This window comes from Lacerta agilis, chromosome 2, assembly GCF_009819535.1.
Source record: "Lacerta agilis isolate rLacAgi1 chromosome 2, rLacAgi1.pri, whole genome shotgun sequence".
Taxonomy (NCBI): domain Eukaryota; kingdom Metazoa; phylum Chordata; class Lepidosauria; order Squamata; family Lacertidae; genus Lacerta; species Lacerta agilis.
This window is the reverse complement of record NC_046313.1, coordinates 84276159-84302753: the sequence shown is the minus strand read 5'-3', so window position 1 is coordinate 84302753 and position 26595 is coordinate 84276159. Positions and strand designations below refer to the sequence as shown.

General features: G+C 42.4%; 1 protein-coding gene across 6 annotated transcripts in view; it reads left to right on the top strand.

The window, feature by feature from the left end:
- The window catches only part of GRIP2 (glutamate receptor interacting protein 2), a 365790-nt gene that overhangs the window by 204003 nt on the left and 135192 nt on the right, over positions 1 to 26595 (top strand). The window contains exon 1 of one of the 6 annotated variants that reach the window (XM_033141096.1): positions 17274 to 17349. The exons of 4 other annotated variants lie outside the window; for them this stretch is intronic. In XM_033141096.1, coding sequence (XP_032996987.1) covers positions 17289 to 17349 — 61 coding nt within the window. In that variant the 5' untranslated portion in view covers positions 17274 to 17288. Of the gene's footprint in view, positions 1 to 17273; positions 17350 to 18608; positions 18770 to 26595 lie in introns of those variants that run through there. One more of the 6 variants, XM_033141098.1, reaches the window with a different exon arrangement.

The window sequence follows — 26595 nt, the reverse complement described above, 5'->3', positions numbered from 1 at the left end:
ATAGCTGTAGTTGCTAGCCTTTCGTGTCAGTCTGGCACAAAAAGAAGACTTAGGCTGCTTTCAGATAGTCATTTTCAAAAGAAGGCTTTTAGGAGATCTAGACAAGGACTGCCGCATTGTCAACTTTGAGACCTAACAGAAGACTAAAGACTATCAGCTTCAAAGAGAGACTGTTGTACTCCATCACAGCGTCTCAACCTTCCCTCTCTGCCAGCAATATATCAAAGAGTAGGCCTATATATTTCTTTTCAAACTGGCAATGCTTTCTCACTCATTGATTCCAGAAGTTAATGACTTCATTTCTGCACTTCTTGCATAGCTACTCAAGTGATGATGTTTCCTTTGCCCCCATAATGAACAGCAAGAACTGTTTCACTGAATAAGAATGAATGGAAGGCAGAGTTTGTTACATCCTACTCCAATAAAATCTTCTGGATGTGTCCTAGTTTATTTGTATATGTCAGGGCTGGGCATGGACAATGGTCTGGAGAGAGCCAGACATCAAAAACTGGGGGAAAGGACCCAATAGGATAGGCGCTAGCTCCTAAGGGCCAAAGCACTTGGGGGGGGTTTAGGGGGCGGGCCCCCTCAATGTTCAGATGGTGTTTGGCTCCTTGCAATGCCGCACACACAATGTCAGGACGTTGCATCGGGTCCCCTCAATCCTCCTGAGAAGCTGGTGGCTCTGCCCAAGAGGTATCAGGATCAGAAAGCAAATCAGAAAGCAGGACTGGAGAACAAATCAAGACTCAGCAGAAGACCAGAAATGTAAGAGACAATGGACAAAACAAAATCGAAAATTCTTTCTAGTAGCACCTTAGAGACCAACTGAGTTTGTTCCTGGTATGGTCTCTAAGGTGCTACTAGAAAGAATTTTCGATTTTGTTTTGACTATGGCAGACCAACACGGCTACCCACCTGTAAGAGACAATGGAGTTCAGGGAGCTCTTCTCACTTAGGCAAGGCTCAGCTGGAAAAGGAAGCCTTTTATTTTTCTTGTCCAGGAGAAGCTAATGGCTACTCTGGAGCCCAATCAGATCTGGAAGATTCTGCTGGGAGAGGCTGCAGTTACGCAGTTTCTAACATGGGCGGGTGGTCAGTAGTTCTGGACTTTTCAAGCCCCCAAACAGATTGGGATCAGGTTATTTGAGGGACCATCTGCACACCTATAAACTTGCCCAGATTATGGAGCTCCTGCTAGTGTGCATTCAGGTTAGATTCATCAGGTTGGTGAGAACAAGAGAAAGGGGCATTTCTGTGGTGGCCTCATCCTTATGGAATGCCCTTCCACAGGAGGTCTGGCCTCTCACAAGGCATGCCTGACTTTCTAAATGGGCCTTAAAGACCCGGTGTTTCAGTGATGGCTTTATATTTTACACTTTACAGTTACTGTCCACCAACCACATGAAATAGTCCCAACTAAATTTTGCTCAGAATAGACCCAAGTAAATTAATGGAGCCTAGCCAGTCATGCTTCTTAATTTCAGTTACAGGTGGGTAGCCGTGTTGGTCTGCCATAGTCAAAACAAAATCGAAAATTCTTTCTAGTAGCACCTTAGAGACCAACTGAGTTAGTTGCTGGTATGAGCTTTCGTGTGCATGCACACTTCTTCAGATACACTGAAACAGAAGTCACCAGATCCTTAAATATAGTGGGGGAGTGGGGAGGGGTATTACTCAGAAGGGTGGTGGGAATGGGTGATAGGCTGATAAGTGTGGAAAACCTGATGACGACTCTAAACGGCTGCAATTAGTCTTGCAGGGGAAGACAAGGGGTGAGATGGCTAAGGATAGCTTTGTTATGTATAATGAGATAAGAATCCAATGTCTTTGTTCAAACCAGGTTTCTCCATGGTTTTAAGTTTGGTGATTAGTTGCAATTCAGCCACTTCTCTTTCCAGTCTATTTCTGAAATTTCTTTGTATTAAGACAGCTACTTTGAGATCTTTTATAGAATGTCCTGGGAGATTGAAGTGTTCTCCTACTGGTTTCTCTGTCTTGTGATTCCTGATATCAGATTTATGTCCATTTATCCTTTGGCGTAGGGTTTGGCCTGTTTGTCCAATATAGAGAGCTGAAGGGCACTGTTGGCATTTGATTGCATACACAATGTTGGAAGATGAGCAATTAAATAGTCCTGAGATGGTGTGTTTGATGTTGTTGGGACCAGTAATGGTGTTATCCGGGTTTATGTGGCAGCAAAGTTGGCATCTGGGTTTATTGCAGGCTCTGGTACCAGTGTCCATGTTGAGTCCTGTTTTTGTATTATTGTGGGTGAGGAGCTGTTTGAGATTGGGTGGCTGTTTGTATGCGATGAAGGGTCTTCCTCCCAGAGTTTGAGAAAGAGAACTGTCATTGTCTAGGAGAGGTTGTAGATCTCTGATGATGCGTTGTACTGTTTTAACTTGGGAGCTGTATGTGATGACTAGTGGTGTTCTGTTATTTTCTTTTTTGGGTCTGTCTTGCAGCAAGTTCTCTCTGGGTATCAGTCTGGCTCTGTCGATCTGTTGTTTAACTTCATCAGGTGGATATTTTAGTTCTAAAAAGGTTTGCTGTAGATCTCTTAGGTGAGAGTCTCTGTCTGTAGAGTTGGAACAGATGCGGCTGTAACGTAGGGCCTGGCTATATACAATGGATTGTTTGGTATGTTTGGGATGGTAGCTAGAAGCATGTAGATATGTTTGTCGGTCAGTTGGTTTACGGTATAAGGTGGTGTCTATGCGTCCATCCTGTATTTTTATAGTAGTGTCCAAAAAGTGTATTTCTTGCATAGATTGGTTCATAGTTAGGTTGATGGTGGGGTGAAAGTCATTAAATGTCTTGTGGAAGGTGTCCAGGGTCTGTTGACCATGTGTCCAGATAATAAAAATATCATCAATGTAACGCAGGTACAAGAGAGGTTTGAGTGGGTAGGAGTTTAGGAAACGTTGTTCTAAATCTGCCATGAAGATGTTGGCATACTGTGGGGCCATGCGGGTGCCCATTGCTGTGCCGTTGATCTGAAGGAACAGATCCTCACCAAATTTGAAGTTGTTGTGGGTAAGGACAAAATGACAGAGTTTTGTAGCAAAGTCCGCTGTGGTTTTATCTGAAATGGTGTTCCTTATAGCTTGTAAACCATCGTTGTGTGGGATGTTGGTATACAGAGATTCCACATCCATAGTGACTAGAATAGTATTGTTAGGAAGGTTATTCAAAGATTGTATTTTTCTCAGAAAATCTGTGGTGTCACGTACGTAGCTGGGAGCACTGATGGCATATGGTTTCAGAACAGAGTCCATATAACCGGAAACCCCCACTGTAATGGTGCCAATACCTGAGATGATGGGGCGTCCTGGATTTCCTGGTTTGTGTATTTTGGGTAGAAGATAGAAAGTTCCTGGTCGAAACTACTATAAAAACACAGGATGGACGCATAGACACCACCTTATACCGTAAACCAACTGACCGACAAACATATCTACATGCTTCTAGCTACCATCCCAAACATACCAAACAATCCATTGTATATAGCCAGGCCCTACGTTACAGCCGCATCTGTTCCAACTCTACAGACAGAGACTCTCACCTAAGAGATCTACAGCAAACCTTTTTAGAACTAAAATATCCACCTGATGAAGTTAAACAACAGATCGACAGAGCCAGACTGATACCCAGAGAGAACTTGCTGCAAGACAGACCCAAAAAAGAAAATAACAGAACACCACTAGTCATCACATACAGCTCCCAAGTTAAAACAGTACAACGCATCATCAGAGATCTACAACCTCTCCTAGACAATGACAGTTCTCTTTCTCAAACTCTGGGAGGAAGACCCTTCATCGCATACAAACAGCCACCCAATCTCAAACAGCTCCTCACCCACAATAATACAAAAACAGGACTCAACATGGACACTGGTACCAGAGCCTGCAATAAACCCAGATGCCAACTTTGCTGCCACATAAACCCGGATAACACCATTACTGGTCCCAACAACATCAAACACACCATCTCAGGACTATTTAATTGCTCATCTTCCAACATTGTGTATGCAATCAAATGCCAACAGTGCCCTTCAGCTCTCTATATTGGACAAACAGGCCAAACCCTACGCCAAAGGATAAATGGACATAAATCTGATATCAGGAATCACAAGACAGAGAAACCAGTAGGAGAACACTTCAATCTCCCAGGACATTCTATAAAAGATCTCAAAGTAGCTGTCTTAATACAAAGAAATTTCAGAAATAGACTGGAAAGAGAAGTGGCTGAATTGCAACTAATCACCAAACTTAAAACCATGGAGAAACCTGGTTTGAACAAAGACATTGGATTCTTATCTCATTATACATAACAAAGCTATCCTTAGCCATCTCACCCCTTGTCTTCCCCTGCAAGACTAATTGCAGCCGTTTAGAGTCGTCATCAGGTTTTCCACACTTATCAGCCTATCACCCATTCCCACCACCCTTCTGAGTAATACCCCTCCCCACTCCCCCACTATATTTAAGGATCTGGTGACTTCTGTTTCAGTGTATCTGAAGAAGTGTGCATGCACACGAAAGCTCATACCAGCAACTAACTCAGTTGGTCTCTAAGGTGCTACTAGAAAGAATTTTCGATTTTGTTCTTAATTTCAGTGAGTCTTCTCTGATTGGGACTCACAGTAGATTCAACCCAATGTTTTCCTAGAGGTTCCCAGTGGAGAATGCAACAGGCTTGGCCTTAGGACATCAAACAACGGTTCACAAGTATGTTATAGCCACATGTAATGGTGTGGCAGGATAAGAAGATGTCCTCAGATTCTCCTTTCGTCCTTCCCCTGAATGGCAGAGTATTGTCTTCTAACAGTGCATGCTTGCAAGATAGACCTTTGCAGTTTTATGGTGGATCGATCTAATGCATTTCTTAAGAGTTCTGGGAACAAGGAAATTTTTCTCCATTCTACCACAATGTTTGTTGGTCACCTTGGTCCCAACACCACCTCTCAGGCTTCTCTACCTCACTGGCTTATTTTGATGGTGAAGGGAAGAAACTATATACACCACCCTGAACTTTTGTAGGAAGGATGGGGTGGAAATAAAATAGCTCATGGGGAACCCAGTCTGGAGGACATACCTTCGCTGAAGGGTATTGGACTCTCTGCCATCATGGTTAATGCCTTTATAGTACAGTATGATCACATCTTGAGCACAATTGACTTGCATGATTTCAACCTTATGCAGTTCAAAGCCAGCTGGTTGAAATTGTGCAAATTAACTACTTTTTAAAAAAGAGCTTTAAAAGCTCTTTCTGCACTAAGTTTTCCAGAACTGGAACGAGCTTTTCTCCTCCTTGCTTACTGGGAAGTCCCACTCAGTGCACGGGCTCTGCGATGCTCTTGCAAGATGTCAGATGACCCTGCAATATCTTATAAGAGTGTTCCAGAGCCTGCACACTGAGTGGGACTTGCCTGGTAAGCAAGGCAGAGATCATATTGTATATAATGAGAACCCTACCACCTAAGCAGACTATTCAGAACTATTACTGGGAGCCACAATATTTTCTTTTGATGAGTTTACTCCAGAAAGGAAAAGCAGAGCGAATGAATTTCTTTTTATTCCTTTGATCTAAGGTTGATAATTGTAAGCATCCATAAACATGAGAAAACTGTAGACTACCACTTATTTAAAGATGGATGTTGTGAATGTGTTTTCTTTTGCAAAGCAAAACTTCCATTTGCTGTAACAGAAATTTTAACATTCTTTTTTTTTTAAAGGCTTCTGCCTTTTGATGATTTTCTTAGTACTTTTCTTAATATCTTGAAAACAACCTTAGTTTCGTCTCTTGAAATCAGGCCAAGATGAGAATAAACCGCTTTGACCTGAGAAACTCTTATGATTATATAGTTTGCAGTCTTACTGATTTCTGGAAGCAGAAAAATTAGGGAGCAGCAGAGACAGGCAGAACATTTATCCTAAGTAACACAATGTTGTATCAAATGTATTGGTTTATGTAGAGATACAAATTAGCTAGTTATATATTAGTGTCCTGACTCCCATTCCAACTGTCACAAGACCACAACAGGTTCATGAAAAAGAAAATCTAAAGTTTACTTAAACAAAAATAATCTCTAATTACATACCCTAGGGCTAGTATCCTAGTGTCCTCTGTACGATCCCAGTATACATTTCTTGCTACCTTTCTCTCCAAGGCATAAATAAACTTTTAATGTCTTAAGAATCCCACCTTGAACTGACTACAGGTTAGCTACCTGTAGATAGAGTCTTGGTCTACCTGCCCCATCACAGGCAGCAGGATCCTTTCAATTTTCCCACCTTCGGAGAAGAGTTGTGTCTTCTCCCATATACACAAGGGAGTCCTCTCTGCTCAGTTTAGCTGCAGAGTAGGACAGGTACAGAAAGTTAACCCTATAATCCTCACCCAGAGAAGAAAAATATGCATTCCCGTACAATATACGCAACCGTCTATAAAAGCAGAGCCCATGCAAACAGTCCATATCAGCAAAGTTTGTTTCCTCTGCCCAGCCTATTTTCTTACCCTCTCAAGAGCGAACTCACAATGAGTGAAGCAGCAAGGAACAGTGCCTCCACAGTCCTTGTTGTCTCCCTTTAGGAAGTAGCCAGACTGGGCCCAGAGGGAGTGGCAAGCAAATGAGCAAATGGAGAGATGGCAGGAGGTGGCCCCATTGAGAGCAATCAACACCACTGATGACAAAGAGGAACTGGTATAAGGTGAGAAACATGACCCTGGGGAGGATCAATCTCCTTCTTACCTTGTAGACACTCCTCCCTGGGTGAGCATGTGCAAATCTTATCAAAAGCAGGAAGAGTCGCTGCCACTGGCATGATTGGGATCCAGCTGTTTCAGTTTTTTAAGAAAATCAACACTTGAACACAGAGAATGGCATTCTTGCTTGTCCATCGTCAGGTCACAACTTATTGAGCTGGTCAAGTCTTGTATCTTTCACTTACACAAAAGTCCTTTAGGGCAATTTGATGAGGGAAAGAAATGCAGAGCTAGCCTCAGGGACACTTGAGGGCTATAAAAATGTCTAAGTCTGTAAGATCATACATCAGTGTTGTGCAGAGACTCATGGCCTCAGGTCCCCTCTATTAAAGAAGCCTCGACAGTCATCTTTCAGTAGGAATTGTGCAGGAAGTTGATACATAGATGTGTTAATAGGAGGTAGCTTTTGAAGCGCCATGTATATTGATGGAACTGTGGGCTGTTGTGATGATGATAGACACACTCCTCTAGGGCGGGGGGAAAGCCCCATATATTGGGAAATCACTAACTTAATGTATTTGCTTGTAAGACTACCATTTTCTAGCATAGACGTTAAGGCACTTTATTTCTCAATATGTTTGGAAAGAGTGCATCTACCCAAGCCTTTCTCACTTCCTGAAAACAGCTGTATACAGCTGGCCTTTTACTTTCCCATTCCCTAGAATCAACACATCAAATACTATTTACCACATTTACCTACTTTTTTTTTTTTATTTCCTTTGGCTGTTATTTAGGATGAAGTGTTCAGCTCCCTCTCTGGCACTTTGGGGACTAATTTAGCTTGCACTGAGTCTCTTTTGGAGCTTAATTCCCTATTTTCAAAGAGAAACTATTTCCACTTCAGTTGAACCCTTGTTGTACTGGAGTCTTCCAGACTGCCAGCTGTGTGAAGACTTAGGAGGGCTGCCTGTGTGTGTGTGTGTGTGTGCGCACACACACACACACACACACACACACACACGTGTACAGGCACACACACACTTTCCTTTTCTCAAAAGCCCCAATTATGCAAACAGATTGAGGGACTTGAAAGTAAATCAGAGAAGCAGGGGAGTTTGCAATGTAAATGATTTGCCATAAGGGACATGACCTCATTTCAATATTCGGAGGAGGGGGATGTGCACAGAAAAATCAAAACAAAACATGATGTTAGTGCAGCTTGAAAGCTGGGCATATATACCACAACCCTAAACACATTTGCTTGGAACTTAGCACTACTGATTTCACTAGAATTTTTTTCCAAGTCAATCTGAGAGGGTGAGGGTTTATGGCACAAAATTATGGCACACACACACCACACACAAAATGATGGGTAAAAATGATATTATTCATTTACTGATTGACTTAGTAGATTTATATTCCAAATCTTCAATTCAAAATGTTCCCAGGATAGCAACTATATGTAAAAATATAAAATACAATATTTAGATATAAAATACCTAAATAATTATCAAAACTCCGGCATCACTCATTCTAGTGAGTGATTAAAACAGAAACAATCTAAGAATGATTTAAACATGACTAAAAAGCTTGGGTCTATTAACAGTCTTTTGTGACATCTAAATGGCACTGCCATAGGTGCACTGGATAAAGGCACTCAAAAGCCAAGGTGCACCAAAGAGAGGCAGTCTTGCTTCCTTTTGCCAGCTGCTACACCTCCAACGGTGGGATGTGATAACTTCACATCAGAAGTGTAACTTAACTATAAATAAAAACTCAAAAAGTTGATCTCTCAGGTTGATGAATTCAAAGGTGGTGCAGGCCACGTCACCGCCATGAAGTGAAAACAAGCCATAGAAATGAATGGCCCTTCAGTACCCTAACCCTAAGTATCAGGTTGGCATAAAGTTTGAATGATTTAACTTTTCATGAGAAGTTTGCCTATGTTCTCTAAGCTCAGATAGGACCAACTGTGCAGGTGGGCTTATTACTGAGTCAGTTTGATTAAAGCTGGAGAGAAGTGGCCCAGTAGAGTATAAAACAGTTTAGTTATTATTTCTATTTATATACCGCTTACTATCTAAAAGATATTGAAGCAGTTTACAATAGGTAAATACATAAGTATGTGTTATACACACAATAGGTACAATAACACCATATCATAATACAGAAACAGTATCCATATCCATAAACATAATATAAAATGGATAAAACCCGAGAACATTGCAAAGGTGTATTGTATAATATAAAAATTCAAACAACACAGCATGTGTACAGTCATTTATCCAATCCCATTCATCATCCATTCCACACAACCACTACAACCATTCGCTACCTCAAGCACCACCTCTATCAACCAACCACACTCAACAATAGTACAACCCACATAAAACAGTCACTGTCAAGCATACACATATAATATATATTCCTAGTACCAGAAGCAGTAATGGACTCATGCCTCACTTCCACTGGACAGTCTAATACTCCTCTCCCTTCTTTCACCTGAGAGGTGCGACGAACCTCCCTGCCAACTACCCCTCTGTTACCAAGTGTATTACTTCTGAGGTGTTCAGGGTCACTTTTTTCCACACACCCCACCTCAATCCTTGATGTCCATCTGTGAGGATAATCCCCTTTTTATTATAACTAGGGATGACTTGGTAACGGGGTTCTCTTGTCCAGCTGTCGTGGCCTGTTTTATATGTATATATATTGCTCTGGGCTCCTGGGTTGAGAATACCTCTCAGCTCTATCAGTTCTGGGGCTCTCTCTCATTAGATTCCCCCCACTGCATCAGTTAGCTAAACCCTTTTAGTAACTGTGTAGCCTTACCGAGGTTTCTGCCCTTTTGCACCTCCTGAGGGAAACTCCAAGATACAAACTATCACCCTGCCGGTTAGTTTTGCCTTTTCCCTGAGTTCACCTCCTCATGAGCATGCATATATCGCTGGACCAAATAAATGCCTCTTTTCTCTTGGCTCAACAGAAAAAACAATACTTTATTTATTTCAGAACATCGTGCTTCACATATTTCGATATTTCATCAGCTTAGTTACATCAAAAATATCAACTCTTTCAGTACAACTGACTAATCTTCATCCTATCCTATCCTAACCACCACTCTCCTGGCCCCACACCCCTCTTCTTCCAGTCACCACTCACACCCTCCCGCTTCTCCAACTGCCAAAACGGCCGTTCCCTCCTTTTTAAACCAGGGATCGCCCCGCCCCCAAAGGATGAACTGTCCATCACAAACGAAGGTGGCTTAACTCTTTCGGCGCTGGGCTGTCATACCTCCTCCATCTTAGGGCCAATCCGTCACAAGAGGGACCCAGATTTAAATCAGAGCAGACTCTCACCCTGGAGGGTATAGATCTACTGTCTCTCAATTACAGAATCACAACATACTGTACATAGCACTACACAACCTCTGGAAACACAGGTGTGATGCTCCTATGTTGGGGACTGTTAACCACGTGTAAAGTAGCTGAAGCGTATGATCCAGGGGTTACCATACCAGAGGATTGGAAGAACTGAAATACCCAGTCTTCTAAATGAGGAGGTACCCTGTACTAGACAAGGAGTGGTATGTTACCAATCACTTGCTAAACTTAGGAAGGATGTTAGTAACACAGATAAAATAAAGGAGGGGGGCAAACTTTTCTACATTGAGCTTTTTCCTTTCTCATTTGGGATTCTACTCAGGTCTGACTATACAATGTTCTCATATTCATGAAGGGTTATATGTAGAGATGGTGATGATTTGTAACTAATGGGCTCTTGATACAGATGTCTGTTGCTTCTAATATTCCTTTAGTACAAGTTAGGTACTCTTACCTTGAAAGTCTTTCTCTGTTCTTGGTTAATAACAAGGTGCTTTCTGAGCTCTTCCGCCTATGCAGTCACCATTCATCAGACCAGGCCAGTAAGGTCAGGAGACACCGCTGGCACATGCTCAGAATGTGATTAATTTAGTCTTTTGCTTGGACTCAATGAGAAACTGTCCTATCCTGATGGCTCCATTTTAGTCTAGCCTCATTATCCTCATTGCCAATTGGAGATGTGTTTCCCAGTCCCAGTCTTTGAATCACCAAGTCCAGCCAACTACCCTGAGATTCTTGCTTCTACCAGGGACTCATGCTGTGTGTTTTTTTAACCAGAATTAGGTTCCACCACCACATTGGGAAGAAGATGTTTGGGATAGTGAAAGAAGAGAGCCACTGGAAAACGTGCCTTCTCTACAGTAGCAGCTGGCACCTTGCTGTCTGCTGTCTGTCAGTGCCAGTGTCTAACTTCTGCATTTCAGGGTCCAGGGCAATGTGACTCAGGACGACACATAATGAACAGGAGTGTTGCACAGCTGCTTAAGCAATGCACTGCTGTTTACTACTCCACACTACACTTCCAGCACTGCTTTGCTAGAGTATGCATGCGCTAAAACATTAGGCCACAGTTCAGAATTCTGCCCGAAAGATAAATCATTTTCCAGTTGGGAAATAGGTAAAAAGTGTCCCAATGAGATTAGGGTGGTGGTGTCAGAGACCAGGAATCAGATTCCTCTTCAATGGGTGATGGAGAAAAACCTTCCAAACCTGAGGGGAAAGGGCATGGATATAGCACTGCCCTTCTCAGACTCTACTGCAGAAGTTCCAGAAAGACCTGAGGCTGCCTGCTGTGCCACAGTAAGAGATACCTGTAACTGGGAAAGGCTGGGTCCCTTTAAGTAAAGCAGCACCTTGCAGTAGGGGCAGGATTAACAAATAGGCTGCACCTGCCACTTCTCCTAAGGACTGCATTTCTGTTTCTTCTTTGCTGAAATAACTTTAGAGCTTTGTGTCTGCTTTCCGGTCTGCCTTTTATGCAGCCTGACTGGACTGCACTGTCGGTCAGGTGTAGAGTTTGACCATCGCTTGTTACGGGTGTTACAGGGTGGAGCTACTATGAGCTGATTGTTTTTGCACATCACCCAGTCCTTAACATTTCTTGTTGAAGTCATAGTTCACCACTTCCTAGTGTTAAAGTTTTGTAGGATGTCTTGTGAGCTTCAGAGATAACACACATCTAAAAATGCACAAGTGGCTTCTGTGTATAACTCTGTTAAAGAATGTTATTGTGGATTAGCCATCTGCCTTTCCCAGTTGGAAGTACGCTGACTAAGATAGGTCTAGGTTCAGTGTCTCCTTTTCTCCGACCTACAAAATGGTATCAACTCTCAAGTTGTGCTTAAACAACACCATCCTTCACAGCTCCCTCTAACCCTTCATAAAGGTAGAAAGTTACTAAAGGAGAGATTTTTACTAGTCCAACTAGCAAAGGTTTTCACAACTGTGAGTGTGTGTTTATAGGTTGTTGGTTTTTTTACTTTATCCTCTGGATTTCTATAAGCTGTATTATATAAATGAGCTTTATCAGTGTATCAGAGATGAGGGAGGAGTGAGAGGGAGGGAACATTTCTACCATCTTTCATGCAGTTTGATCCAGCTTGTTAACACACTCAGTTGCTATTGTAATTAATTATTTAATCCTTCTCCCTCAGTGCTATAATATCAGCCCCCATTTCTGCTGAGATTCACAGTTCTTAAGTTTTCCTGTGAGCACTTCATGCTATCTTGAAATGGAGCGTGGACTAGAGAGCTTAGAAATTAGGATTTTAAAGGGACCACTTTGGCATCCGCGGTTTCCTGGCTTTTCTATTTATCTCTTTCTAAGGCAGCCTGAGGGGTCAATCAGATTCAGATTGTGATGTGCACCATATATGGACTGAGAGCTGCAGTACAACTCTCAAGTGTGCAGTCATTCCTGACGACAGCAGGGAATATAGCCAGTTTTTATTTTATTTTCCTTCTTATAAGTCCATTACTGCACTGTATCTCCAGTTTTCCCCAGCATATTTTTTCTGCATTCATTCATTCAATTTTTTAATCAATATTAGCCTGGTTCCAGGGAGCTCCCTTTTCATTGCCTTAGCATGGGGGTAGTGAACTTGTGGCCCTCCACATGTTTTTGAAGTGCCATCAGTTCCAACGAGCATGGCTAGTTTTCAGGGGTGATGAATGCCCTAGTTCAGTAACATCTGGAGGGTCACAGTAAGCCATCTCTCATGTTTTCTCTTGGTTTGTATCTGGGCAGGTTTTTCTAAATTAGGCAAGGACAAAATTCTAACCCCCTGAGATTATTACAGACCCTCCAAGTGTCCCTATTTTCCTGAGATGTCCCTGATTTAGAGAAGGCTTCTCGGTTTCTGATTTGATCCCAGAATATCCCACTCTTCCTTAGGATGTCCTTATTTTCATTGGAGAAATGTTGGAGGTTATGGCATTATCCGACCCCTGAGCCACCTGAAGGCAGTCCTGTATAGGGAAGGTTTTTCATGTTTAATTAATATGTTGGAAGCTGCCCAGAGTGGCTGGGGCAACCCAGTAAGATGTGTGGGGTATAAATTATCATTATGGGATGTCCCTATTTTCATCGGATAAATGTTGGAGGGTTTGTGTTTACTGCAGCCTTTCGCTACTGAACAAGCACGGTAAATAATAGAGTATCCTTGTGCTTTTGATCGAGTCATTAGACCTTACATCCACAGGGGGCCTTGGGCCTTGGCTGTTAAAGCTTTGCCCCTGCTCGCTTCTCCCAAAGGCCTTTGTACTATCTCAGAAAGCCTGTGAACACAGCCAGTTCCCCCTCAGGCTATGTTTGGGGGGGAGTTTCTTTTCTTCCCCCCATGCCTGTCAGATCCATTGTAGGCACGCTGCCTGACTTCCAAGACTCTGCTTCTGCAGAAGTTTGTGTGAAAGATTATATCCCAAGGCCTTAAAGCGGACATGGAACCTCAAGAGGCCTCAAGACTACGTACGATGTGTTGCATCACGATGTTCGCACCAGGTCTTGCTGTTCGGAGTCGGTGAAGATGCTTAAATCTGGCCCACATTCAGCCTAATAATGATAACAATTTTATTATTTGTATCCTGCCCATCTGACTGGGTTGCCCCAGCCACTCTGGGATGTTTCCAAAAAATACAAAAGCCTTATTTTTTTTAAAAAAAAACTGGACTTCATAGTATTTTGCACTTGTTAAGCAAGTGGTTGTGAAAGGTGGAGCTGACAACCTGCAAAAAGGAAGACATGAGTCACTCTGTCCCTGGCCCAGATGGGACTCTTAACACAGCAGTAGGGGCAGCCTTATTGTTAGGCAAAGAGTGAGTAGGCTGCCATAATAGGCTGTTGATTTGGGGCATCACGAAATGGCAGGAAATTGCTATTTGTTTTATTTTTATTGTATTTTTCTCCCTGCCAAGTAGGCGGAGGGGCACCTTAGCTGGGATAGGGGTGTAAGCAGGGGGTTACATTTACTACTCCACCTCAGGCAGGAAAACGTCTCGAGCAGGCCCTGAGGGCTAGTAGAAAATTTGGCAGCCATTACTGCTGTTAGGGCAAGCAAATGTGAAGGAGTCACGTAAATCGGGTCCTCCCTCAAAGAGGGCACGTGTTCCGATGCAACCTGGCAACCAAACACTTGTGTTGTGGGTGGGAGCGTTTGGATAGCCACAATACCTTATTGGTAGGTCCCTCGATGATGGGTGTAATCTGACCAATGGGACGCAAGCTAAATGGATTGAGGGACCTACATAAGTCCATGCACATGTCCCTGAGCTTCCTCTTTGGGGCCAGTGCATCGGAACATCTACCCACCTCTCCCTATATTTAGGGGTTGTGCCCATGCCTGAGTCCAGGGGGACATCTGGGTGGTGGACTAGCATGATCCCGCTTTCCGCTGTCCCAGGTGTTCACCCTGTGGATTTATGCCAGGTATATTTGTCCACGTCTTGAGTCCCCATGCCACTCTTCATAGGCAGGACGACTGGAACACCTTCGGCATAACCCGGAAACCTGGACTCATAACTGTTAGCTTTGAGCACCAACTTCAGCAACAATAAACAGATGCAGTTCAGCTCCAATTGTTTTAGAAGTAATCCTTCTTTTATTTCTACAAGCTAAATTTATTTTATTTCTACAAGCAACAGGTTACCCTAACTTCTCTATTAGAAGCACACTCAAGTATTTGTTAGAGATTTCAGAGTTGCCTACGTGCAGAAATGCAGCTGTCTATTAACAAGTTGGCAGAAAGCCCAGATCTGCTCTCTCTCAGACCCTTAGCAACAAACTGTGATTGGTCGATGAGTTCCTAAAGACTCAGCTCTGTGTGAGAGCTGTGTGGTTAGTTTATGGTTGGTGTAGAAAACGTGGTCAGTGTAGAGAGAGAGAGACAGAGAGGAAAAGATTTTATGTTTTGTTTCTTTTATTTTGTAAAGTCTGTAAATAGTAACTTATGGATACTAGTTGCTTCAATCAATAAATCCTGTTTATAGTTATCCAGTGAGCTCCTGAGTTCCTGCGTTGTGCTGTCCAGTCAATTACACAACAGCCAGAAGCTTCCAGAAAAGTCTGCGTCTAACTCTGCGGTGTCCAGGAATACGTTATACTCCTGACACTAAAACTTAAGAGTATTTATATGAGTTCACATTATCATCTTTATTGTGTCCCTTTGGGCCACCACCACACAGCAAACATGGCTAATGGCAAGGGGTGATGGGATTTGCAGTTCAGCAACATCCGGAGGGCTAAAGGTTCCCCATACCTGGTCTACATTGACTGGTAGTGTCTTTTCATGTGTACAGACAGGGCTTTTCCCAGCCCTACCTAAGGATGTTAGTGACTCAGCCAGAGGCCTGATTGTTACATCCTGATTTGTATCTGGTCATCCTAATTATTACTGCTGTTACTACTTGGGGGATGGCTCCAAGGACAAAAATTGCGCCATGCCAGAACATCACTAAGGTCTGTCTTGTCCTGGCTCCATGCAGGGCTTTTAGAAGAAATCTGTATGAATCCTTAAAAATCCACACCGTGGCTTGTTTGTTTTTTAAATGTACACGTTAAAAACAAAGCAAAACCTTGCAAGGTGGTACTAGTTGTGTTTGCTTACGAGGTGGTCCTGAGTCTTGAGGAGGAAATTGAATGTAAAATGTACCTAGGATTCCCACTTGAGAGTGATGGAACGTCAGCAAGATTTGTCATTCCCAGGAAAACCTGATGCAAGGATTTCAGCACACATGGCAGCAGGAAACATATGCTTTACCTTGTCATTTTTACAGGCTGAATGGGTTTTTCAAACAAAAATAGAAGACAGACAACCCTCAGATCACCTTGTATGCAGATCTGTAAGATTTGGGGATACTTCAGTGTGCATGTTCCAAATTGCCCCTCTGCTCCAATCCTCACATTGCTCTGCACCAGGCATAGGCAAACTTGGCCCTCCAGATGTTTTGGGACTACAACTCCCATCATCCCTGACAAGTGGTCAGTGATGATGGGAATTGTAGTTTCAAAACATCTGGAAGGCCGAATTTGCCTATGCCCGCTCTGGGCAGATTAGATCAGTTGCATTCACTTCTGAATTATGGCTTGGCAGATTCTGCCTCCATCCTAGGCTACGACATGTGCCAAAACTGAGTTGAACCAGGGCCTGGGGTATTAATTCAAAAATATTGGCGATTCCTACCCTGGTTGTAACAATAGCACTGTTATAACCAGGACAAGTGAAAACATTTAAATGTATGGATAGGCCTTTGTAAAAATGAATCTATCAGCTGCTTGTTGATTTCATGGCACTGAATATATATATTTACAGCCAAATGACAAAACTCTTAAGTGAGGGTGAGGTTTAAAATGCCAGTTCTGTACAACAGCATTCTGAAGACCTACTTAGAGAAATTTGAAATTGCTCACATTAGTGTCTAAATATTTTATTGCATTTTAATTTGCTTTATTATGTTGTATGATTGCCCTGAGTACCTTGGCTTCATAAATAAAATTAGAGTTGTGCTGAAAGACTTTGCTGCATAAAAATTAATGTTTTAATGCTTGGGGACTTATAAAAAATTCAGCAGGGTTTTTTAAAAAATAAAATAAAATAAAAATCTGCTAATGATGGGGAGAGGGTCCAAAAATGTATGACTTCAGGTAATCAGATTTGTTAGGGTCAGCAATCTCCAGTACACATATGTTTTATATGAAACATTATAGTAATATTTAAATAGTTCTATATTACAAAACAGCTACAACAAATATGAACCCAAATAAATTTCCTCAAAATTAAATTTGAGGAAAACATACCCAGGGGTAATCATTTGGGTTGAGACCTTAGGTCATTCATTCCAGAACAGTCCTATATCCTTCAGCCTTCAAGATGACTACAATAATGTACTAAAGTATTCTGTAGACCCATACTAACAATACTTAATTTTACAGCAAAGTTAACTTGAGAATGGACAGAGGTACTACTTAGTCACGTTCCAGATGTTAAAGAAGTCTTGTATCTTTAAGTAAGTGTATAGAAAAAGCAATTCGATCAGTAGCAATTTTCTTCACCCTTGCATGATGAGCAGCACCTGCTTAAATTCCATCTTCTTCTCCCAACTATAAAGCTGAGGAGTCAGATTATCTAGCTCTACCCTATGCTAGTAACCCCTTTTTTAAAATGTAGATCAAATAATGCTACGGAAGGTCTCCACTTTCCTATGGCTATCCCAAAGTTGCTGTGGGTTGGAGTATGGAGTGCTGTAGAGTTGAAATACATGCGTATGTATTGCAATATGTTTTCCTATCTAGAAAGTGGGTTGTGGGGTCATCTTTGTCGTTTGCTGTTGGCTGCTTTTTACCGGTAAATGTTTCCTTGCTACCGTGGTCTTTTGTAGGCTACCTAGTCTCAGCCTACCTGTGCCTCCACCACCCCAGACCCTCTACACTGTACCAATTATGTGTATGATCCCCATAGACAAAAATCTCATTACCCTCCAATGCTGTATTGTCCATTACTGTAAATTTAGTGGTTATAAACATTTGGAGACGTGACAATGCTGCTTCTGCATTCTTGAAGAGGAGGCTTCAGTAACCTACGACCCTCCAGATGTTATTAACTCTAGTTCCCATCATCCCCGGCCCACATGACCAGGGAATAATGAGACTTGTGCTGCAGTGCCAAAGTCCTGTGTGATGTAGTGGTTAAGAGCGGTGGACTCGAAATCTGGTGAACCGGGTTCGCGTCCCCGCTCCTCCACATGCAGCTGCTTGGTGACCTTGGGCTAGTCACACTTCTGTGAAGTCTCTCAGCCCCACTCACCTCACAGAGTGTTTGTTGTGGGGGAGGAAGGGAAAGGAGAATGTGAGCCGCTTTGAGACTCCAGGTAGTGAAAAGCGGGATATCAAATCCAAACTGTTCTTCTTCTTCTTCTTTTTCTTCTTCTGTGACCTGGACGTGTAATGAACCATTTGCAAGTGTGCTTCAGTTCAACATGCCAGGACCACTGAGGGCAAAACAAATCCTATTAATCCCCCTTGATTTGTTTTTTTTAAAAAGCGTAAGGATTTGTTATTTGATGTGCAGCACTCTGACTTACCTTCATATAAATATGTTACTTTGTAATGCACTGTGTGGTAAATGTTTTGCGTAATGGACCCCCTAAGCTATTTTCTCCTTTCCCCAAGTCTACTGAACCAGCCTTTGGTAATTAATACATGAAGCTCTGCATATAAGTCTTGCCTTGTCTCCCTCACACCTATTTGTCTTGCATTAGAGCGCTCTCCCCAGCAGTAGCTAAGCTGACCTGTGATATTTCACAATCTGCTTAACTGATCTCCGAGAAGAGTTAATTATAGCTCCCCACCCCACCACCTTCTTGCTCAAACTTGGTTGGGTATTATAATCGGAAGCGGTAATTATTCATGCTAATTGCTTGTTTGGGGAGTTGGAGTGAGGAGGGAAGAGCTCTAGTCCTTTACATGGGTGATTAGCTGGTTGGACCAGGTTGCAGTTCAGCAGAGCTGGACCTACTAATCTGAGGGGCTGCCCTGAGCTTGGGAGGGGGGAGATGCTGAAGTAACCCAAGTCCTGTGAAGGTGGAACGTGCCAGGTCAGACTGATGTTGCTCCCTCCCCTGGGACTGAAAAAAAAAGAGCATGCACTTCTTGCAGACCTTCCTCCGGTGGAGGGCACTCAGAGGTATTTGCACTTTTGACGGGCCCTTTTCTTTTGTTCCGGTGGCTTAATCACCTTTGTAATGAAGGGATGGGATGAGCTGCTCAGTGTTTTTGCCTGAGACTTCCAGCCTCATACTGGAGGGCTGTATGTAGTAGGATAATATGCTCCTGAGGTATTGATAAACCAAGGGTGCTTATATTTTGTTGATGAACATGGCAAATTAGCATGCCATCTGAGCTCATTGAGGCTGGTATGAACAAGCATGGGATAATTTTCTTTCATCACTATAGACATCTGGTGGGCTCCTAATGGTTGTAGATGGAAAAAACTACCTGAATTTCTATGTGACTTTTTTTGCATCTCTAATGAGATGATTAACTGTACGGGTAGATGAGGAAGGGGGAGATTTGCTATATTAGTGAAATTAAGGTGTGTGTGTTTTTCTCTTGACAATCTCTTCCTTATGTACCCGTATTTCATGGCTGAACACATGGATTTTTCTGTGTATTGGCTAGCATGAAAAATTGAAAGCTCGTTGTTTTGTAAAAATGGTAGCTTATTAACGAGAAAGGGGTGGTTCTTCAGGTTCTAGTCAAAAGTGGAGAAGCTATATTAAAAGACTTCCTGCTGGATCTTTAAAAATCAAAACATTGCAGTGTGTATTAATAGTACTCGTTTTCTCTTTATACCTCAAACTGAGAAATAACTGTGCATGGTCTTAAGAACAGTGAGTGGGGGGCAAATGTCTCCTACCCGCCCTAAATGGTTCCCGTGGTAAATAAGTTTCTGCTTATAGTTGGTACATAGGGACTCTAATGCAGGCTTGTCATTGTTAGTGGGTGTTACTCTGCCCAAAGGCTTAAAGCTACAATTAAAGCCCACGTACCTATTGAACTCAATCAGACATACATATGAGGGTTAGTTTTGTGTGTGGGGAGAGAGAGAGAGGTTGAGGAAAAGAAAAATTATTTGGGCATGCCTAAGACTATATGGTAAGTCTAACCCTTAAACGGTTTGCTCAGAAGTAATGATTTTAAAACTGGTGAGAGACTATTCTGGTATGCTTCAAGATTGCAGCCAAAGTGTATGGTTTTGCAACCCATATTTAGTCCCATCAATCTCAATGAGATCTAGAGTAATAGTGCTTATGATCTGCAGCCAATACCTGTTATCTAGAAACTATTTCAAGCTTATGGTGATGAAGGCGGTCATCGGGGAGGGATATATAGGACTGGACACAAGAGAAAATGTCATTATTTGTTTAAAACAAGAAGTAGTTGCAAACAGGTTGCACTTGCCTGCCTCTGCTTTAGGTTTTCTTCCTTTTTAAGGTCTTTAAACTGCCCCTGTGGCTTTAGGAAAAGTCTGGTGTTTATAAACTAAGCAGATGAAGGTTTTCTTGGCATGCAGAACCAGAAATGGGAAAAGCATTTCCTTACCTTTTGTATATCTGAATACAGTGGTACCTCGGGTTACATATGCTTCAGGTTACAGACTCCGCTAACCAAAAAATAACGCTTCAGGTTAAGAACTTTGCTTCAGGATAAGAACAGAAATTGTGCTCTGGCGGTGCAGCGGCAGCGGGAGGTGCCATTAGCTAAAGTGGTGCTTCAGGTTAAAAACAGTTTCAGGTTAAATGGACCTCCAACGAATTAAGTACTTAACCAGAGGTACTGTACTCTTCAAGCACCAAGCAACTGCCATTACTTTCTGACTGCTGATTGTGTGTATTTTATGGCACAAATTATGGATGTATTCAACATAGAGGCAGGGTTAGTGAACCTTCTCTAAAACAAAATAATGGTGGTTTTTTCTGTGCTGGAAATGCCTGTGATGTCTTTTTAAAAAGGGATACTCTTTTATTTTCTGTTCATGAGAATATCTGAGTGGTAAGCAATCCATCAATTTCCTCCATAAAAAAGAAGGGTTGCTCTTCTTTCTAGAGGTTAAGAATTATTACACCTGTCACTCGACTATCCAATCATTGGAGTGACTTGCATAATTATGTGTTAATGTGCTCCATAACTTTCTCAGAATTTACTGCCTAAGTAATACAGCCTTTCTTCAGAGTTCTAAGATGCTCTTGTCTCATTTTCCTAGTAGCAACACTGACTCTCCCAGGGAGGTGTAGAGCAGTGGCTTTGTAAAAACTATAGACAGGAACATCAGGCTGCGTAAAAAGGTCTTGAGGCTGCATGACACAAATTGTTGTTCATATGGAAAGAGATAAAATGTATGGTTCATATGTTGGTGGGAGTGCAGGTGGTGGTGTGTTTGAGAAGCCATGCTGCAACTTGGTTTGCCTTGAGGAAACAGCGTTTCAGCCGTATCCAGGCATTCTGAACAGGGATTAGGTAAACGTACATGGAAGAAAAAACATGCATGAATGCACCAATTTCACCCCCGTCCACATTGCCCTCTGTGTGTTGCAGGGTGACTTGTCTGCAACAGCAAATCCTCTGGCACTGTGTTTGGAACACTGATTTTTCCAAGATTGTGAAATGTGTACTGTAGTAGCATCCAGAACCGCAGGAGGCTTTCCAGAAGGGGATGGGGAGGAAGGGGGCTGAGCTATCACATTTGTGTACGCTCTCCCCTCCATACGTGCTTGCTTAAATCCTGAAGATAATTCCTACTAAAACACTTCTCATCCCAGTCCCTTGCTACCACAAAATGTACAAACCTTACCCATTTCAAAGACGAAGCACCCTTGTAAACAAAAAATTAACTATGGGCTGTTGTGTTACTTTGTTTGTACATGACTGGCTCTCGTCTCATCATGATGTGCCACAGGTTGGCAGTCTGGCAAGCTATCAACCTACGATTAATTGTTTGCACGCCCTGGCTAAGCAACTAATTAACTTCAATAAGGCGAAGCGGTCTTGCTGCTTCTGCTTTGTAATGCCAGGAAAAGAACAAAAGGCTTTATTCCTGGTTGTGTTTGGAGATTGTAGCTTAACATTAACTATGGTTGGTTTCAACAAGCAAGCTGTATTAATGAAGGGTTTGAAGTTGGCTGTAGGGGATGGGGAAGGCCAATAGGACACTGAGGCTCATTCACATAAAACTAAACTAGGTCTAGGACACTAACCACAGAGTAGAGATAGCTCAGTCAGTAGAGCATGAGACTCTTAGGCTATTCCACATTGGGCAAAAGATTTCTGCAACACAGGGGATTAACTAGGTAACCCTCATGGTTCCTTTGAAATGTACAGTTCTATAATTACATCTAAACACGACGCTAATATATGGTTTGAAGTTGGCTTGTTATTAAACAAACTTGTTTCTTGTGCTTGTTTATGGAGTAAGGAGCTCTTCCACCCTGTAACTTGGGAGAAGAAAGAACTTTCTTGCTTTTTGAAGTAAGAGGTTGAAGAGACTGATTCTTCTATGATTCTAGTTGAATCCCTGCCAGCATTGGCCCTATCTGGCAATTGATCAGTCCCATGCTGAACAGCATAGGAGCAAGGAGTGAGCCTATGCCAAGTAGTCCTGTAGGCAGTCTTCTTGTATCTAGTACGGCAAACTGATGGTGGTTTCTCCTCCTGGGCAACTTGGCTCCTTCAGCAGGATGAGAATAGTGTGAGACAAGGCTGCCCTTGCATCCTGTAGCAAATTCACCGAGACCGATATATTTGCCTGAAGATGTACATGAAACTTAAGATATTCTCATTGGTCCGATTATGAAGCTTGCTGATAAGAAAGCTTTTACCATGAACTCTTGTGCCAAACTAAAGTTTGCTATTGAAATACTGAACTTTAGTTGGGGGGAGGCCTTGTGATAGCACTGATAACCCTTGAAATACTTTTCATCTTGTGGCACCCCATACAGTAAGTTCTTTGCATGTATGTTGTAGGAATCATAGAAATGTGTTGATCTGGCTGGGGGTGGCAGCTCAGAAACTGAGAAAGAGCTTCCTTGCCCAATGGCAAAACGGTAGGATGGTGGATTTTCAGAGTTTGGCTATGTGAAACATTGCAAATGGAAATTGACTCTACTTGCTAAGTAAGTCCATTACTGGATGAATGTCTTCTTTGCATGCTAGGTCTCTAAATGCACTGCGAAGGTGCCCAAATAAAGCTGATGAAGTATTTTGAATCAACTGGAGTTCTGACTTAGAAGAGAATCTACTTGAATTTCATTGGGGTGACACCAAATTTGACATGCACCCTTTACACATTAATTATAACTATAGTATTGAGAAAGAAGTATTGATGGATCTCTGTGCCTTAGGCTGACATTAAATAGTGCTTTGATGAGTTTTAAGGGAGATGTGACTTTAATTGGAAAGGAATAAGGACATTCCCATTAAGTATCTGCAATCCCAGAGCATCCGCACTCAAGTGTCTATTGCTGGCCTGTTCCCTGTAGTGACTGTAAAGGCTGTCTTTTCAAATAATGATGAGAGGACAAACAAGTGGCTTACATCCCTTGCAAGCATATAAAGTAAACCATGGCAATCCTCTTGATTCAGCTATTTAAAAATACTGTGAAATTGTAAGTGGTTTGGCAAAGGGGCTCAAGCAATATGGTAAGGAAGTAAGCTACTGCATCGGAAGGTACTTCTCAATGGCTCAAGTTCTACCATTAAGAATGCTTGGGTTAATAAAGCCCCTTTCACACATCAATCATATGAGGCGTTTCCACATGACCATGGGGTAGTGATGCACTAGTCGTGCAGCAAGCCCCACACACTCTTCCACATGTTGGGCATAGCTATCTCCCAGTGGGAATCCCATGCGCTTAGAGTTCATGATCTGTAGAAGCCTATATAAATAGAGCTCAGTGTGTTAGGATCAGGGAGCATGACCAGAGACCCTGGTGACCTCAGTGGGAGGATTTGGGGTGCGCCTGCTGCCCTGTGAGCACGTGGAGACTTCTTTGGGCAATTAACGTGGCACAAATGAGGCTTCGGGTTTTGCTCACATCAGTAAAAAGGGCTTGTTCAAACAGTTTCTCTACGTAGCAAGCAGCTGCAGCCCTCCTTCGGCTATTTGCACACACCTGTGATCTCATGGGGAAGTGATAATCTGACTCCTTCTGTACACAGATGCAGCCAGAGCTGTTTCCTGTGATCACGACAGCTGGAAAAAGAGTCATTGGGATTATGAAAACTGTTGCGGTCACCTATGCGTACAGCCTGGCTAATATGCCTTATGGGGCTGAAGGAAGCTGGGAGTCCAAAGACATCTTGAGGCAACCCTGGCTATTTTAATGCCCCTCCCCAAACACATCACTAGAGCTAGGGAAAACCCTTCTATAGGCTCATCAATTTAGAGCTGTGCCATAGAGGTTTTATCATCCTGGAAACATAAGGGGGTTGGAAATAATGTTAAGTGGAACCTAAATTAGTCGTCAAAATGCCACAGCATGCACTGCTCAACACACATTTTGGTGCCAACATCATCATCTGATCTGTATTTCTTGTTGTCTGGGCAGCCCAGGACCTCCTTATGCACTTCCCAGGCTTTCACTTCTGTGCTGCTATCGCAGCAAAAAACATGGGAGGCAGCAGTTGTGAGTTACTGGTGTCCGCAGCCACAGCAGGCACTGCGATTCTCCAGTGGTTTGATTTCACCCCCCCCCCCAAGATGCACTCTATTGTCTCCTTAGACAAATGGATGCCAACAATTCCTTTGTCAGCTGTAAGTCATGAGTGTCTTGTCAGCCAAGGAGGTAGGTTGTGAATTCTGGTCCTACAGCAAAAGAAGCATCCCGGACTTCTCCATTTGAAATGTTTTGTCTGTCTGCCAACATTCAGTCAGCACCATCTTCAGGACCTTTAGAAGTTATCTCTCCAGTTGTAGGCAGTAGGTGAGGGGTATTGTTTAATGCATGTATATGAATGCACAACTGCTATTTCACATGGTTGTGAGGCTTATTTTGTTAATTGTTAACACTGTAGGATGAACGCCTTATTGTTTTTGCTTTAAAAAAAACCAAAGCAGAACAGGCTACTGCAAAGTGAATGACTACAACAGATGATAATCCTTGATTTGAGAAGATTGATTTTAAAATCAATGTCCCCAGTTTTTCATCCGTTATGTTTTTATGGTATGCTTTTCCATTTAAGGAATTATTAAATTACTAAATTATTTCATTCTAAATGAATGGAGAATCTAGTTGCCATCTTTTGAGTTGTTGGGAAAGGTGTGTATGAGAGAGAGAGAGTGGGGTCTTATTGTCTAATGGGGGGGGGGCTCTGCTTCTGACTTAGTCTGAGGATACTACAAAGTGATTGTTGATGTTGGAAGGCAAAGGATGCCTTACGGGTGGGAGAAAATTTCATAGCCAGAGAGAAAAGAGGAGAAGCTGAGTTTAAATCTCCAATGGCTTTTTGCGGTCTTAATTTCTTCCTTTTTCCTGGCAAAATTAATTAGATGGAAAGCTATGTTTGTCAAAGTTATTAAGTTTGACAGGCCTGAGACAGTGCTAATTTATGTAGTTACTTTTATATTTAATGGTCTTGGGCATCTATATTTAAAAGACAGACAAACTGTCCTACAACAATTCAGTGGACCAGAAGCGGGGAGCGGTGTAGCTTCAGGACTCTTTCCTCCCCCCTTTACAGCAGCAGTAATTATATCATCTGCTGGAGCCCCAACATACTTGATTTATCAAGTGATTGAGATGGTAACAAGGCTTTCAAGTTTTACTATTCATGTGACCGTTTAGCATGAGGAAACTGGAGAATAAGACAAACGATCAAGCAGGGGCTGGATGCTTCTTTCCTGTGGGCTTTCCTACATAGGTCAATGGCACTTATATACTCCCAGGTAGCTACAAATAAGATTGCAGTAATGTGATATGTGAATCCCGGGTCTCGCCAGTGAAATTCCAACATGGCATGTATCGTGAATCGGTCTTGGGCACCACTTGAGAGAAGTCAGAATAAACTATATCCAGAAGGCGCCCATGCTGTAGCTCTCAAGAGTAATAATTAGAGATGCATTAATGGCTTGCCCTTTACTTTCTCTTGTCAATTGTAGAAGGCTAGAGAAATGGATCTCAATGGATCTTGGGATGAAGATCCTTCCTAAGGACATTGGAAAGTGTGCCTGAGGTTTCCATTGCTCTGCTGTAGCCAACCTCCATTTTAAGGGCAGGCTTCAAAGATTTAATTCAACCAGATTCAATGTATGAATCATTTTTGCCACTGAGTTGCATAGGATGCTTGGCTAGGAGGTAACTAATTTTCCTTCAAGCTGCCCAGCCCTACTTCTGTTCAATCACCCTACCATGCTCATAGCAGTTAAAGGGAGATTTACGTTTCAGGATCTGAATGCAGATGAGCATTTGTCAAAATAAATTTTGGTTTGGAAACGGTGGGTGAGATGGCCTATGGTGGTTGTTAAATTCATGGTACAAGCAACTTGCAACTAGGATGGTGGAGAAATTTGATTCGGTTCTCATTTAAAGGTGAACTTACAGAATTTGCACTTTGGGGGAAGAATACACAAACTGAGACATTCATGCTTGGAAATTGATACTTGCCTGAATTTTCACAGTGCTGTTCTCCAGCCAAGTAATGTGTACAGAAATCCATAAGCTAGGATAGAGTGTTAAAAAATGTATATATTAGTTAAAATAACACAAGCGCACATTATATTAGGGGGAATTGCTTTGCAGATATGTGTACATTAGGAGAAATTAGCGCTCATTATTCCTTTTGCTTGGTTTTCTTTCTTGAACTTAACATTTTACCCAGTGACCTATTTGAGCTCTTATAAGATGGCTGCTCAGGTCACATTCATTTTCACCTCATTTCATGTGTATAATGCGTACCCAAAGGCTCTTCGGCTCCCTCTTGCTCATCAGGAGTTCCTCTTTCTTTACCAAGGCTAAA